General features: G+C 35.1%; 1 protein-coding gene across 2 annotated transcripts in view; it reads left to right on the top strand.

The window, feature by feature from the left end:
• Window positions 1-16,989, top strand: part of SLK (STE20 like kinase) — a 62,161-nt gene that overhangs the window by 19,646 nt on the left and 25,526 nt on the right. For both annotated transcript variants that reach the window (XM_004749322.3, XM_004749321.3), the window contains exons 2-10: window positions 1,522-1,686; window positions 3,880-3,928; window positions 4,260-4,409; window positions 10,093-10,165; window positions 10,335-10,529; window positions 11,367-11,448; window positions 13,052-13,180; window positions 13,514-14,884; window positions 16,807-16,937. In XM_004749322.3, coding sequence (XP_004749379.2) covers window positions 1,522-1,686; window positions 3,880-3,928; window positions 4,260-4,409; window positions 10,093-10,165; window positions 10,335-10,529; window positions 11,367-11,448; window positions 13,052-13,180; window positions 13,514-14,884; window positions 16,807-16,937 — 2,345 coding nt within the window. The remainder of the gene's footprint in view (window positions 1-1,521; window positions 1,687-3,879; window positions 3,929-4,259; window positions 4,410-10,092; window positions 10,166-10,334; window positions 10,530-11,366; window positions 11,449-13,051; window positions 13,181-13,513; window positions 14,885-16,806; window positions 16,938-16,989) is intronic.

The raw sequence follows: 16,989 nt of genomic DNA, 5'->3' as shown, positions 1-16,989 counted from the left end.
TTAAAACAGGTGGTACTACTGTACACCTATCAGAATGACAAAGAATTCTTACTGACAATAGGAAATGCAGGTGAGGATGTGAAACAACAGGAATTCTCATTCATTGCTGGTGGGACTACAAAATGGCATAGCTAGTTTGGAAGGCAGTTTGGCAATTTCTTGTAAAACTAAACGTACTCTTACTATATGATCTAGTAATTGTGTTCCTTGGTATTTACCCAGAGAAGTTGAAAACTTACATCTAGGGGCACCTAAGTGGTTCAGTTGGTTAAGCGACTGCCTTTGGCTCAGGTCATGATCCTAGGGTCTTGGGATCCAGCCCCACATTGGGCTTCTTGCTCAGTGGGGAGCCTGCTTCTCCCTCTTCTTCTACCTGCTGCTCCACCTGCTTGTGCTCTCTCTGTCTGTGTCAAATAAATAAATAAAAATTCTTTAAAAGGGGGGGGGCGCCTGGGTGGTTCAGGTGGTTCAGGTGGTTCAGTGGATTAAGCCTCTGCCTTCGGCTCAGGTCATGATCTCACGGTCCTGGGATCGAGTCCCGCATTGGGCTCTCTGCTTGGCAGGGAGCCTGCTTCCTCTTCTCTCTCTCTGCCTGCCTCTCTGTCTACTTGTGATTTCTCTCTCTCTGTCAAAGAAATAAATAAAATCTTAAAAAAAAAAAAAAGAGGGGTACATGGGTGGCTCAGTGGGTTAAGGCCTCTGCCTTCAACTCGGATCAGGATCCCAGGGTCCTGGGATCGAGCCCCGCATCGGGCTCTCTCCTTAGCAGGGAGCATGCTTCCTCCTCTCTCTCTGCCTACTTGTGATCTCTGTCTGTCAAATAAATAAATAAAATCTTTAAAAAAATGAAAAGAAAAGAAAACTTAAATCTACACAAAAACCTTCACAGCTTTATTCATAATTGCTAAAACTTGGAAATAACCAAGATGACTTCAGTAGATAAATGGATAAACTTAGGACAATTCAGTCCTAAGAAGGAATGAACTACCAAACCATGACATGGAGGAAACTTAAATTCATGTTACTAAGTGAAAGAAGCCAATCTGCAAAGGCTACATACTGTATGATCCCAACTATGTGACATTTTGGAAAAGCTGAACTATGGAAGCAGTATCAAGATCAGTGGTTGTTAGGGCTTAGGAAAAAGAGAAGGTTGAATAGGCTGAGCATAAAGAATTTTTAGGCAGTGAAACTATTCTGTATGATATAATGGTAGATACATGTCATACATTTGTCAAAACTGATCGAATAAACTCCAAGAGTAACTTCTAATGAAAACCGTGGTCTTTGGGGTTGATGTGTCAATGGAGGTTCGTCAGTTATGACAAGTGTACTACTGTGGTACAGAATGTTGATAGTGGGAGAAGCTGTGCCTTTGCAGGGGCTGGGACCTGTACTTTTTGCTCAGCTTTGTTGTAAACCTGAAACTACTCTAAAAAAAGTTTATTTTAAAAAAATGGAAAATAAAATTTAAAAAATCACATATGCATTTTGTGACATTTGTGATGCTTTCATTTTTAGGCCCAGAATAAAGAGACCAATGTTTTAGCTGCTGCAAAAGTGATTGACACGAAATCTGAAGAAGAACTTGAAGATTACATGGTTGAGATTGATATATTAGCATCTTGTGATCACCCAAATATAGTCAAACTTCTGGATGCCTTCTATTATGAGAACAATCTTTGGGTAACTATTTTCTGTTGATCTGTAAGAGCCAAAATGAGTTAATTTTCTGAAAGAGGTTTATAAGTTGTGAAAACCCATTACCTCTACTGTTTAATTACTTATGTTACTTGAATTGATCTGATGAGAGGGTCATTAACAACATAATTATCCTTAGCTTCAACAGATGTTCAGATGTGTATTTCCATTTGTATAGTATTTCATGATTGACATTGGACCCAAATAGAAAAGCTTGATTAAGAATATTAAATTTCTGGGGCACCTGGGTTGCTCAGTTGGTTAAACCCTCTGCCTTTGGCCCAGGTCGTAATCTCAGGGTCCTGGGATCGAGTCCCACATAGGGCTCTCTGCTGATTGGGGAGCCTGCTTCCCCCTCTCTCTCTGCCTACGGCTGCTCTGCCTACTTGTGATCGCTTTCTCTGTCAAATAAATAAATAAAATCTTTTTTTTAATAGTTAAAAATTAAAAAAAATATTTTTATTTATTTGACAGAGATCACAAGTAGGCAGAGAGGCAGGCAGAGAGAAAGAGAGGAGTAAGCCGGCTCCCTGCTGAGCAGAGAGCCTGATGTAGGGCTCCATCCCAGGACCCTTATATCATCACCTGAGCCAAAGGCAGAGGCTTTAACCTACTGAGCCACCCAGGGGCCCCAATAAATAAAATCTTAAAAAAAAAAAAGGATATTAAATTTCCCAAATTATGGAATTATACAGTCTTTCTTGTTTGTAATTTAAATTTAGACATTTACTTAAAAATTTTTTTTTGAAATATCTTTTGTTTTCTTAGAAATTATTTATAATTTCTTACCCTATACTTTTTGTAGATCATGTAATGAATTATAGAACACTTACTACAAATGTTAAATATTTATCTTCTATATCTTCTATATCATCAGACTCACCTTTGGTGTATGATGTAGTGGTTAAGGCTGAATATATAAATTTTGTTCATTTTTAGAAAATATTAGGCACAAATACTTATAGAAATAAAATAATATCTGTTATAACTGGTCAGGCATTTTCTCTGCACTGACACTAATTTAATCAGGAGGCCTTACTGAAATGGGAGTTTCTGTTTTTCTCCTTGAAGAAAAGTGTTACGATGGAAGTGTTAGGAGAGAAGTGTAGGTAGTGTAGTGCAAGTAGTACTTTGGAAATTGAAAGCCCTATATTTTTTTGATCCTGCTGCTAGGTAGGAGCTTGAATAAGTCAGTTAACCTCTGAGTCTGTTTACTTATCTATGAGATGAGTGAGCTACCTTCCAAATTATTTCTCACATGATACAACAAATATGAAAACAATTTGTAATTGGCAAGCACCTGTAAAAAATTACAATATATACAAAGGTGAAAAAGTCAGGAAGCTACACAATTTGACAAAAATAATTTTTAATAATTATCTGTAGTTATCATCAGTGTGGTATCCTCTAATGTAGTTGTTCAAGGCTCTAGTAGAATGTTCTCAGAGATTATAGTGAAAGTGAACTCCTGGACAGTAAACAGGTAAGATCTTTACTTGAAATTGTTGCAAAATAAAAAGTTGGACATCTGTGAGGGACAGGCTAGTGAGAGATGTAGAATTAATCATCTATAATTAATACTTAAAGGAAGTATATATGTAAAATTACAACTGTGATGGAGTAAGACAGAAAGGTACGTGGTAGTTTGTACCAGGGAGATCTGGGAAGACATCCATCATAATGTGATTGATAATTGAGCTGGGATTGGAAACTTGTGTGTGTGTGTGTGTGTGTTTTGTGTGTGAGAGTGTGTGTGTGTGTGTGTCTTTTAAAGAAGTCTCTAAGTATTTTGAGGATTTATTCCTATTAGAAAAGTTAAAAAATAGGTTTGAGCACTTAAATCACAGTAGTTACATTGAAAATGAGTATAGCAAAATCTCTTGGCAGTGATGAAATGGATATAAAATACTGTTCCCAAGAAAAATTGTGTACCTAGTACTTTTACAGAAGCAGGGACACTAAAAATGGTGATCATATGTCTACAATGTGTTTGGGCTTTTTCAAAATGTATATCATTAAGACTCAACCTTTTTGACAGGAAATCTTTATGGTGTAAAGATATCAGCATAGTATTATTTCCATAGCCTAGTTATTCCTTTATCTTTTTTGCTAAATTGAAAAAAAAACACTTAAACTTAGTGTTGAGTTAGACACATGCTTTTTTTTGTTTGCTTGCAGATCCTTATTGAATTTTGTGCAGGTGGAGCGGTGGATGCGGTGATGCTTGGTAAACATCATTTTGTTCTTTATGTTTATATTTTAAATTATATTTAATCAAAGGATTTCAAACATTTAACCATATATATACATCTTGAATATATATCTTGAGTGAAGCTCAGTAATCAGCTTAATTACATTATATATTCTTAAATAATTGTAGCACAATTCTAAAATGAGATGTTGAATATAAAATATAAAGAAAATAATCTTTGTAGATATTTAGTTCTAATAAAATAATTCACTGAATGTTACCTTTGATATTGATGGTGAAGGTATACACCTTGTAAATGTGTTTTCACTGTATAACAATGCAGATTTGTTTACTCTTTTCGTTATAGAACTGGAGAGACCCTTAACTGAGTCTCAAATACAAGTAGTTTGTAAACAGACTCTAGAGGCCTTGAACTACTTGCATGATAATAAAATCATCCACAGAGACCTAAAGGCTGGCAACATTCTTTTTACCTTAGATGGAGATATTAAGTTGGGTAAGTTTCTTCCCTTAAATCAAACATTTAAATTTGTGCTGAGATTTTCCCCTGAATGTACATGACTTAATATTGTTTTGTTATGACTTAAATGTGTAAAACATGGAGAAATTACTCCATGTTAATTTTTAAAATACTGCCTTGGATAAATAATTCATTAACTCCCAGAATTCCTAAGTATAGGCAACTTATATAAAGATACTTTAAAAAGAATGTAAGAAAGGATGGATTTCATTTTCAAAAAGACAAACTTTAGAAAGCCGGCTAATTCTTTTTACTTCTTAATTTTTGTATGTAGTTACTTGTAATACATTTAGAATGAGAGAATATATAAAACAGCTAACTTTTTATCTTCATTTCCAAAACTCATGTCTAATGTGTTTCTTTTCCATTGTTTAGTTTTTTTTTTTTTAAAGATTTTATTTATTTATTTGACAGAGAGAGATCACAAGTAGGCAGAGAGAGAGAGGAGGAAGCAGGCTCCCTGCTGAGCAGAGAGCCCGATGCGGGACTTGATCCCAAGACCCTGAGATCAGGACCCGAGCCGAAGGCAGCGGCTTAACCCACTGAGCCACCCAGGCGCCCAAAAATTTCATGAAAGAAAGGAGGATTAGGAAAGAAAGTCTAAAAAGGCTCTGTAGGAGAATGATGATAAAAAAAAGGTTGAGAAGCATTGAACTAACTATGAGACCTGGGTATTGGACCTGTTGAGTTTCCCTCAATCTGCATTTTGCCAACTGTATACTCATGATCATTTTTAGTAAGTTTCTCTTTGTATTTCCTTTAGATGTGCGGATAAATGCAAAGGCCTCATCAGTCTCAAATTTGATTCTTTGGCAAGACTATATATAGGTGGTTTTGTGTCCTTTCACTGGGAGGCACATGTCTGCCTTTAGCTTTTTTTTTGTTTTTTAAATGTTAGCAACTGTTGATGCTTAATGCTTAGATCTGTTCTTTGGTTTGAGTTTGCAAAATGAGAATTATATCACTTTGTTTTCATTTACTTTTTTGATAATAATTTTGATATAATTATTCACCAAGTATTTTATTATTTTTATTTATCATTATAAAATTAAGAATAATTATATAAGATGACACTTTCCTTTAGCTATTTGGTTCCTGAGGAATATAGTTCATATGGACAAGACAGGAAAAATGCTTGATTCCTTCTTTATATTTATGTAGCTTTAAAGACCATGAATTCGTTCTCTCTCACCCTCAGTTGGTGACCAGTATTTAAAAAAAATTTTTTTTTTTTTTAAAGATTTTATTTATTTATTTGACAGACAGAGATCAGAAGCAGGCAGAGAGGCAGGCAGAGAGAGAGAAGGGGGAAGCAGGCTCCCTGCTGAGCAGAGAGCCCGATGTGGGGCTCGATCCCAGGACCCTGAGATCATGACCTGAGCCGAAGGCAGAGGCTTTAACCCACTGAGCCACCCAGGCGCCCCTTTAAAAATATTTTTAACTCATGAATATAATTTTATAGATATGAAATCTACTATAATTTATATCTTAATTAAAGCTCACATTATGCCATCTTTGATCAATGGGCGCCTCTTTAAGTTGGTATGTTAATCCCTTTGATATGACTTTAGTACCCTTTGATAGCTTCCTTGTTACTATAGGTTAGGTTGAGGTGTTTCAGGATTATCTTGTATATTTCCTGCCTCCAACCTGTAATTAGCTATTTCTTAAAGAAGCTCTAGTTTTGTTTTTTGTTTTTTAAGATTTATTTATTTATTTGACAGACAGAGATCCCAAGTAGGCAGAGAGGCAAGCAGAGAGAGAAAGGGCGAAGTAGGCTCCCTGAGCAGAGAGCCCGATGCCAGGCTCAGTCTCAAGACCCTGAGATCATGACTTGAGTGGAAGGCAGAGGCCTAACCCACTGAGCCACCCAGGCACTCAAAGCCCTAGTTTCTTTTAGTAAGATATGGTGTTTCAAGACTGTGTGTGAATGTTAGAAGTGATTAACGGTTTCTGGTTTGGCCATGATTCTAAGCCTTTCCAGAGGACAGAGCTGGGCTCTCTGAGTTCATATGTATTTCCTCATCAAATTCAGGATGGTTGTTTTTGTTTTGTTTTTTATCTTCTTCTGTATTACATGTGTATCTCCTTCTATCCTAAGAATCCTGGTTCTCAAGGGCATTGGTGATAGATTTAGAATATCCCATAATTACTTATTTTCATTCCCTTTTCTGTATTTAATGCTCATCACCAGTCCTTACTATGATATCTTCTTGGTCCTGTTGGTTGTCTGAAGTTTCTTCTCTGGTAGATGACTCTGGAGGGGTTCTCTGAGTTCTTACATAATGATAAAAGTTCTACCTGTATTTATACTTTGAAGGTCAGTTTTGCTGGATAGAAAGTCCTTGGCTTACGTTTCTTTCCTTGAGTTATCTGAAATAATGTTACCCTGTTTTCCTCTGTTATAAAGTGTTACTATTGAAAAGTCTGATGATAATCTGATTTTCTTTCTCTTTCAAGTCATGTACTCTTTTTGCATAGATGCCAAAGAGTTTTTTTTCTTCAAGGACCAATAATTTGACTAGACTTTTCTCTAATATGTTCTTCTAATATTCAAGCCTTTTTATTTTCCAGGAAGGTTTTCTGGAAGTACAGGTTTGAGTATTTGTTCTTTTCCCTTTCATTGACTATCTTTTTTAGGAACTTTTTTTGTTGACTTTTCCAGTCAGCAATATTTAAGAACTTTGTCCCAGATTCTTTTTATCTTTCTTCATTTAAAAAAGTTGTGGTGAAATATAAAAGTTTACTGTTTCAACTATTTTTAAGTGTACAGTTCTGTAGCATATTCACATCGCTGTGCAACCATCACCACTATCCATCTCTAGAACTCTTTTCATCTTTCCCAATTGACACTCTGTACCCATTAAACACTAACTCCCAATTCCTCCCTCTACCCCTTGGTCCTGGCAACTACCATTCTACTTTCTGTCTCTATGAATTTGACTACTCTAGATACCTCATATAAGTGGAATCATATAATATTTATCTTTTTGTGACTGGCTTATTTTACTTAGTATAATGTCTTCAAGTTCAACCATGTTGTAAGATGTCCATTTCCTTTTAAAGGTTGAGCAGTGTTCTGTTACTTATATGTTCCACATTTTGTTTATCAATTCAGCCATTGACAGACACTTTACCTTCTACCTTTTGGCTCTTGTGAATAATGCTGCTATGAACATAGATATACCAATACTTGTTTGACTCCCTGCTTTCAATTCTTTTGGCTATTCTAGAAATGAAATTGCTGGATCATGTGGTGATTCTGTATTTAATTTTTTGAGAAACTACCATTTTCCATAGTAGTTGTACCATTTTACATTCCCATCAGCAATGCACAAGGGTTCCAGTTTCTCTACATCCTTGTCAACACTAGCCATCCTAATGAATGTAAAGTGGTAATGGGTGTGACTTTGTTGTGCTTATTTGCTCTTGCATTTCTTCTAGTTTAGTCTTTGTTTCTAAAATGATTTTTTCTAATTTTTCTTGAGTTCTCTCACCTCATAACTGAGGTTTTGTAATTCTGATGTAGTTACTCTTTTATGTTTTATATCTTTTTTTTTAAACTCTGGTAGCTCTTTTAAAAATAGTACATTATCATTTTGATCCATTTTGGTGCACATTTTTCTGTAAATGTATTCAGAATCTTAAATATAAGAACATACTTTTGTGTAAAAGAGTGCATACCTTTAAAAATAATAAATTATTGAAGATTTAGGAATACCAAAATTGTCGAGTTGGTTGACATTTAAAACGGTTGCAGTTTTTGTTTTATTAATGTATAAATACTTAGAGAACCTACTATTTCTGCGATACCCTGTTACATGTACACGAATGTAAAGTACCATACTATCCTCAAGAACTATTTAATACACCACAGTAACAAAATTTTTATGATTTTATCAGGTCATATGGTTACAAATGGAAATAAATGGGTAAAATGTTTTTTCAACAGACCAACATATATATATGGCATAATTATAAATAGAACTACAAAGCATATAGCAACCTTAATTTTCCCCTTTGCACAACAATTAAGGTACCTTTTTGTCCATCTTTAGTTTACCTCCTGTTCATAAGGGTGCTTAGAGAAATGTGAGTGTTGACAAGGGACCGTTGTTTAGGTCTGTTTCTGGATCTCCTTCCCTAGTCATATTTTGGGGAGGAGAAAGTTGAAAAGAAAAGAGCATTAATAGCCTCTAGGAAAATACTTGAATAAGTACTGAGCTCATTTTACCTGAGTACATAACCTCTTCTGGCAGGAATTCAAATTGTGGTTTAAATCCTTCCTCCAAAAGCATAAGAGAAGCTTGTAAGCTGAGGAGGTTTGGATAGTGGTAAAGAGTCCTGAATAAATCTATTTACATTGTATCTTCTACAGATAAATCTTCCAAGTTTAATATGTTTTATTTGCTTACTCATTTATGAATTTCATTATAAAACATTAATGAAATATCTGATGTAATAAAGGATTTTGTACACCACATTAGGAAGCTTGAAATTCATTCTACAGGCAATAGATAGCTACCACTGTCTTTTATTTTTATTTTATTATTTTTTTTTTTTTTAAGATTTTATTTATTTATTTGACAGAGAGATCACAAGTCGGCAGAGAGTCAGGCAGAGAGAGAGAGAGAGAAGCAGGCTCCCGCTGAGCAAAGAGCCCGATGTGGGGCTTGATCCCAGGACACTGAGATCATGACCTGAGCCGAAGGCAGTGGCTTAATCCACTGAGCCACCCAGGCGCCCCTACCACTGTCTTTTAAATGGGAGAATTATGTGGTCCAACCCCCCCCCAAATTATGTGGTCCCAAAAAAAACCACACCATATAATAGACAAATAATTAGAACACAGTCAGTATTTCATGAGCTTTAAGAGTTCTACCAACAAAATAGCAGAAAGGTTAAAGTTACAGATATGACTGCTAATGGTAGCTACCATTTACTGAGTATATATTCTGTGTCACTTTGGGGGGTATGAGCACCAAATACTGGATTTTTGATATTTATTCATTTTGAGAATTATGGCATTTCAAACATGAAACTTTAAAGGTTATGTATAAATGGTCTGAGGTAATTATGCAGCAAGAGCAAATTGTGTTGCTATTGTTCCCTAAGCTGAAAAGGTGAGATTAATAACTGATAAAGCTATAATGTTGCTGTTCTCTATAACTTAATACAGAAAACATGGTTTTTGATTTTTCTCTTTATAATTTTATGAGGAAATTAGCAAGACATATGCTGTCATAAAGGCTACTTTGTAATTTCTGCTTTTCACCCTATAGAAAAAAATGTTTATGTTTATCAATTTAATTATATCATTTAACACTAGTTGGCATTTGCTTTGAGGTGTTATTAGACTGGTCTTTTTTAAAGTTACTATTTGTTTTTATCAATTCTGAAGAATTCTTGATCTGAAGATGTATAAGGGTGGTAATATTAAGTGTATTAATGATAAGATATTTTCTTTGGCAGTTTTTTTTTGAGGGTGTTGTGGTGAAAAGAGTGCGGTCAGAATTAGGATGGTAGAGAAGTTACTCTATTTTGTTTACCCTTTAATAAGAGTGGTCTTGTTAAAGACTTGAAATGCTTTTCCCTATGTGAAGTACAGTGAGCTTTGCTAAAAACTATTAATACTTTGTATGATTGCTTTTATTTCTAGCGGATTTCGGAGTATCAGCTAAAAATACAAGGACAATTCAAAGAAGAGATTCCTTTATTGGCACACCATATTGGTATGTATTCAGCTTTATGGATTTATAGTATTATGTCAGAAGCTCTTATCACCTATTATGACTCATTAATTTTGCTCACATAATTGATTATACTGTCTATCTTTTATATGGCTTGCAATTGTTATTCTTATATTAAACATCTTAACTTTTCAATTCTCTGTCTTCATAGGATGGCTCCTGAAGTAGTCATGTGTGAAACATCTAAGGACAGACCCTATGACTACAAAGCTGATGTCTGGTCCCTGGGTATCACTTTAATAGAAATGGCTGAGATAGAACCACCTCATCATGAATTAAATCCAATGCGAGTGCTGCTAAAAATAGCAAAATCAGAGCCCCCTACCTTAGCACAGCCATCAAAATGGTAAAATACTCTAAATGAAGCCTTTTACAAAGCAAAACTTGATGTTTTATTCTCCCAGCTTCTCAAGGATATTTAAGTTTCGTTACATAGTACAAAGCTTAGTTATGTGGTATTTAAGTTTAGTTACAATGTACTGTATGAGTAGAAGACTGATTTTTGGTAGGTTTTTTTTTTTTTTTAAGACTTAAGAACCACACAAACTCTTATAACTAACTTTTTCCATAAATTTGAAAGTATCAGTGATTTGAGGTCTACATGAAGCAACTGTATATAATACAGTATTTTTTTTTAAGATTTTATTTATTTATTTGACAGGGAAACATAGCAAGAGAGGGAACACATGCAGGGGGAGTACGCCTCGAGAGGGAGAAAGAAGCAAGCTTCCTGCTGAGCAGGAAGCCCAGCTGTGGGGCTCTATCCCAGGACCTGGGATTAGGACCTGAGCCAAAGGCAGACGCTTAACAACTGAGCCACCCAGGCGCCCCTATAATACAGTATTTTCTATACTGTAAGAAAGTGAGGAATATATGTGGTTAATTTATATTTGTGGAATTTAATAGAAGAGTTTCTGTGATTTTTGGCATACTTGGGAATATATGACTATATCATAATGTCTGAAACTATGACTCTACATACATATATATTTAATTTTATATTTACAAATCTTAATATTCATCTTAAATATTATTATGAAATCTTAGTATTCTCATTAACCAGTTTTGTTATGTTGAATAGTATTATATACATTAAAAAACACAACTGTAACTTACCAGAGTTTTGTTTGATTTTAATAACAAGAAAATAAAACAATATCATTGTTAAAATTTTATTTTGAAGGTCTTCAAATTTTAAGGACTTTCTAAAGAAATGCTTGGAAAAGAATGTGGATTCCAGGTGGACTACATCTCAGCTACTGCAGGTAAGAGAAGAGAAATATGATCACAGTGATCATGTCATTGTTTTAACATCTTGTTATGAAGAATACAATTCCAGATTCATTCAGTGTATTTTCTTTTTACTCAAGTTTCCCTGTGGAAGATTGGAATACATTGTAGTAGTATACATTTGCTCTACAAACATATGTGTTGCCATTACCAAAAGGCATTTAGCTTACAAGTCATTCCTTTTGTGCTTTTTTGATTAAGTTTAATTGTATTTTTTTTATTCTGTTAGTTATTTCCATTTTGTTAGTTTTTTCCACTTTGTCTCTCCCGTTTCTAGAAAGCAAGCCCCTTGGGGGCAGGGGTAATGAGCTAATTAATTTTTTTTATATCTCTTACAGTGAGGATAAATATTCAATAATATTTGACTGTTAAGTTTTAAAAATATGGTGTTAAAGTGATTGGATCATTTTGTTTTATAGGAGGACCTATTTGTAATATCTGAAATAGAAACTTGTTAAATAATATTACAGGTAGACAAACAGAATGACAAATCTTGAGGCTGTTACTGTTAGATTGAGTTACTTTTGCATCCTAGTGTTTTAGGTTGATCTGTTTATCTCGGAGGAAAAGCAGAAAAAATTGCCTTGCTCTGTGCAACAGGTACATCCCTAGAACACACTTTCTCTTATTATTTTATTACCCCCACTTTAGAAGGTCTTAGTCTGTGACAGGCACTATTAAGTGATGCTGAGTGTACAAAAATGAATAAAATGTCTTCTTACTCTGAAGAATATTAGAACCATGTCATAAAACCAGGTATATGCCGACCTTTTTTTTTTTTTTTAAGATTATATTTATTTGAGAGAGAAAGGGCATGAGCAGGTGCGAGGGAGGGGTAGAGGGAGGGGGAGAAGCAGGCCCTCTGCTGAGTGGAGAACCCAGTGCAGGACTGGATCTCAGGACTCTGGGATCATGACCTGAGCTGAAGGCAGATTCTTAACTGACTGAGCCACCCAGGTGACCTTATTTGCAGACACTTTTAACAGAACTCTAAAGCTTTTTGTAATTCTTTTATTGAGGCTTTTTCTAGGATTTATATATATATTGTTATTTTTTTAAGAGCTAAAAATGTATCCATTTGAAGCTTGCTTTAAAATTTAATTTAGGGGGCGCCTGGGTGGCTCAGTGGGTTAAGCCGCTGCCTTCGGCTCAGGTCATGATCTCAGGGTCCTGGGATCGAGTCCCACATCGGGCTCTCTGCTTGGCGGGGAGCCTGCTTCCCTTCCTCTCTCTCTGCCTGCCTCTCTGTCTTCTTGTGATCTATCTCTGTCAAATAAATAAATAAATAAATCTTTAAAAAAAAAATTTAATTTAGATTATGAAATTTCAAACATAGAAAAGTACATGTACCCAGATATGTTATTATTTTTGACATCTTTCCTTCAGATTCTTTTAAGAAAGTACATAGTTGCAGGCAGCCCTATTACTACTCAATCCCCTTCTCCTCCTTCCTTGCCCAGATGCAACATTATCTGAAGTTATGTGTATTCAACATTATCTGAATGATAAGTGTATTTTGTGTCTGAAATTTTATAAGTGTTTCAGCTGTTATTAAGTATGCTCTTAATGCTTGAACAGCATCCCTTTGTTACGGTTGATTCCAACAAACCAATTCGAGAGCTGATTGCAGAGGCAAAGGCTGAAGTAACAGAAGAAGTTGAAGATGGCAAAGAGGAAGATGATGATGAGGAAACAGAAAACTCTTTGGTCAGTATTTAGAAACGAAATGTTATTTAGGTCATATTTAAAGTTAGGTTTTGAGGTGCAATTGCACCTGTGTCTAAAGATTAATTGATAGGTAGCAGTACAAAACCTTTAATTTTAGGGGTGAAGATTAACAAGTTTGCCTTTTGCTACCCATTTTTGTCATATTTGAAGATTTGTTCTTTAAATTATTTTTATAACTTTATCAAATTTTAATTAAGATATTAAATCATTATGTATTGTTTAAATCCTATATCTATATACAAAATATATATTGTTTTGGACTCCATCTTGAAGTTCTGTTTTAACACTAAAAATGTATAAAATCTTTTTTAGCCAATACCTGCAAGTAAGCGTGCCTCATCTGACCTCAGTATTGCCAGCTCTGAAGAAGATAAACTTTCACAAAATGCTTGTATTTTGGAATCTGTCTCAGAAAAAACAGAACGTAATGCTTATGAAGATAAATTTAGCAGCAAAGTTCTTAATGAAAATCTCACCACTGATGAACCTGTGAAAGCTGCACAGGGTGTTAATGAACATATTAATGATGCTCACTTAGAAGCTATGGCTGAACTTCGTAATAGAACAACAGTAATCGAGGAAAATGGAAGAGAGGAGAAGAGACCCAAGCTTGAAAATTTGCCTGACACAGAAGACCAAGGAATAGTGGACATTAATTCAGTCACTGAAGGAAAAGAGAATAACATAACTTTAGAAACAGATACTGAACAGAATCTGAAACCTGAAGAAGAAAGGGATCAGGAAAAACAACAGATGTTTGAAAACAAGATTATGAAATCTGAAGAAACTAAAGATACTGCTATTCAGACAATGGATTTAGTTTCACAAGAGACTGGAGAAAAAGAGGCAGACATTCAGCCAGTTGAAAATGAAGTTACATTTACAAAGGAAGACAGCCAAGAGAAATTGGGAAAAGATGACAAAATTCTAGAAGATGTGATCAGTGATACAAGCAACTTGATAGGAAGGAATGAGGCAGGAGATGTTGCTCAGAAGGCAGTTGAAAACAATGCTGAGGATGCTCAGGGTAATGATGGGAAAGAAGTGACTGAAGTAGACCAGAAATTAGTGAGTAAGCCCACAGAGGGTCCCGAGGCTGGTGTTACTGAGAAAGTTCCTATTAAAGATGTAGTGGAAACTAATGAGATAGATCAGAAATCTGTGGAAGGTAAAGATGAGGAACAATTAATCAACAGTTTAGAGAACATAGTGAAGACCAGTGAGGAATCTGGGACAAATGAAGATGAGGAAATTACTGAGTCCAGTAGCGCTGAAGAAAGAAAGGTCAGACGTGCAGTAACTCATACAGACCACAAGGCTTTAGGAAGTGAAACTCGGGATGCTCATGAAGCCACTGTTCAGATAGATACAGAGCAAAAAGCAATTCCATGTGAAGTGCCAATTAAAACAGAACCTCAAGTGACTCCGTCTTCACAGCCCAGTGAACTTCAGCCTGTTCCAATACCGAGTATTAATATCAACTCTGAAGATGCAGAAAATAAAGGGGAAATAGGTGCTTTATCAAAAACTGAAACCATGCTGGTTCCAGAATCTGAAAATCAAAAGGAAAATGATACTGATTCAGGCACTGGTTCCACTACTGATAATAGCAGCATTGACTTGAATTTATCCATCTCCAGCTTCCTTAGCAAAACTAAAGACAGTGGATCAATATCTTTGCAGGTAAGTATATGTGGGTCCTTGTTTGGGTTTTTCATCATTTTGGCAATTTACAGTTTAGGTGAAACAGACATTTTGAAAATAAAACAGCACTAAATCAGTGTAGTACCAACCCTGTAAAACTCTTAAGGCCTCTGAAGGCAATCACAACTAAAAAGAATGAAGGAGAGAGATGCTGGATGTAATCTTTTAATTTTTTGGTAATATATATTTTTGCCAACCTGATGTAAACACTATAAGTTACTTGGTGTGGTTGAGTTCTCTTATTGCACATATTTAGATATATTTTAGGAAGAATCCTTAATCTATGAAAGAATTTAGGAAAGAATGATCACTTTTGAAGCACATTTAGAGTATAACAGTCCTTGATTTACCAGTGGTCCATACATTGTTGCCTCCTCTGTCACAGTTATCACTACTGCTGTGAGAACCACTATGATAAAACAAACGAAAAGTCAAAAACTAAAATGCAGAACACTTAGAGCTTTTAGAGCCATTCTCCAGTCTTAGTGTGCTTAAGAATTACCAGGGGTATATATGATTTAGGGATATTAATTAGACTTAATGGTGTTAAATGGTGATCATTTACCAAATGTTGAATTGTTATGTTGTACACCTGAAACTGATATACTATTTATTATATGTCAAGTATACTCAACATGAATAAATTATTTTAAAAATGAGTTTCAAGGGGAGCTATGTGGAGGTCTGGGGTAGGGCTCAAGAATCATTATTTGTAACAGAAGATCCATGGAATTCTGATATAGGTGAGCCATAGACCACTTAAATACTCTGGGTTGACAGCAGAAGAGAAGACTGTACAAAGCAGGAAAAACTTAGGAAACTGACCTTAGAGGCTCCAGGGCGTGACTGATGAGTCTGCCTCTCTGCACCAAATTATTACACTTATTACCTAGATTGTTTTCAGTTAAATTCCGTTAATTTGAACTGAATAACCTTTTTAAAAAATTCGAATACTTTTTTTGAGAATTAAGGTGATATTAATTATAGATACTTGAGTAGGGACTGAAGAAAATAGGATGTTTGGATTTACAGGGTGGCATACCCACTTTAAGTTTTAGGGGAAGCCTGGCTAGATAGGGTTCCATAGTCCAGGACTTAGGAAGAGAAGCATGAGTATACTGGCAACCTGGAGAATTGAACACTAAGAGATTGCAGAAAGATGATTGGAAAGTGCTAGAGACAAACTAAAATCCTAAGGCATTTTGAATTTAAGTACTTTCATATTCTCTTTTTGCTCCTTCTGCTTTCAAATCCTTCCCCCATTTCAAAATTATTTGCTCTCAGTATTTATATGTATGCCAGCTATCTTTTTTGGAATGTTATTCTTCTGTTATTTCTATTTGGATTTAAAAAGCAACTAGATACCAACTGAGGAATGGAATTTGGTCTTGATAGAGAATTGTAGGCAGTAACTCAGGCAGTAGAAGCGTTATCTTTCTAGTAACTCTAAAATCACATGTTCATCTCTGTTTCCGAGATGGAGGAGAGCTGTTGATATTATTGTTGCTGATGAAATGAATTTTGATTACAAGTCCTGGCAGTGTGTAAAAATTACCTGGGGAGTCTTTCTAGAATGCAAATTCTCACCACCCTGTTGATTCAGGTTCTTTAAGGGATGAGCCCCAGGCATTCCTTTTTAAGTGTTTTTTCAGTGATTCTAAAACTGAAAAGCAGAGGTATCTGAGAGCTTAAGGTTAAAAGAGGAAGAAAAATGATTAACATGTAAAAGTTAGATAATTAGTCATTTATGTGAATTGTTTTTTACCACCTGTGTCTAATTACAGTGTGGTGTCATAAAAATTATACATTCACAGCTCTGTGTTGTGTTTTGTTGAGGAGAAAATGTTTTCTGTCTCCAGTATTTTCCATATAAAGCCTAACTAAAATAAAATCTCACTTAGGAAACAAGAAGACAAAAGAAAACATTGAAGAAAACACGCAAATTTGTTGTTGATGGTGTAGAAGTGAGTGTAACAACGTCAAAGATAGTTACGGATAGTGATTCCAAAACTGAAGAGTTGAGGTTTCTTAGGTGAGTAGAGAACATAATTAAAACTGGTTTTATGACTTCCCTTCAGTCTCTG

The sequence above is a fragment of the Mustela putorius genome, unplaced genomic scaffold, assembly GCF_011764305.1.
Source record: "Mustela putorius furo isolate JIRA1106 unplaced genomic scaffold, ASM1176430v1.1 tig00003909_pilon_pilon_pilon, whole genome shotgun sequence".
Taxonomy (NCBI): Eukaryota; Metazoa; Chordata; class Mammalia; order Carnivora; family Mustelidae; genus Mustela; species Mustela putorius.
The sequence above is the reverse complement of the archived record's forward strand: the minus strand, read 5'-3'. Positions and strand labels throughout refer to the sequence as shown.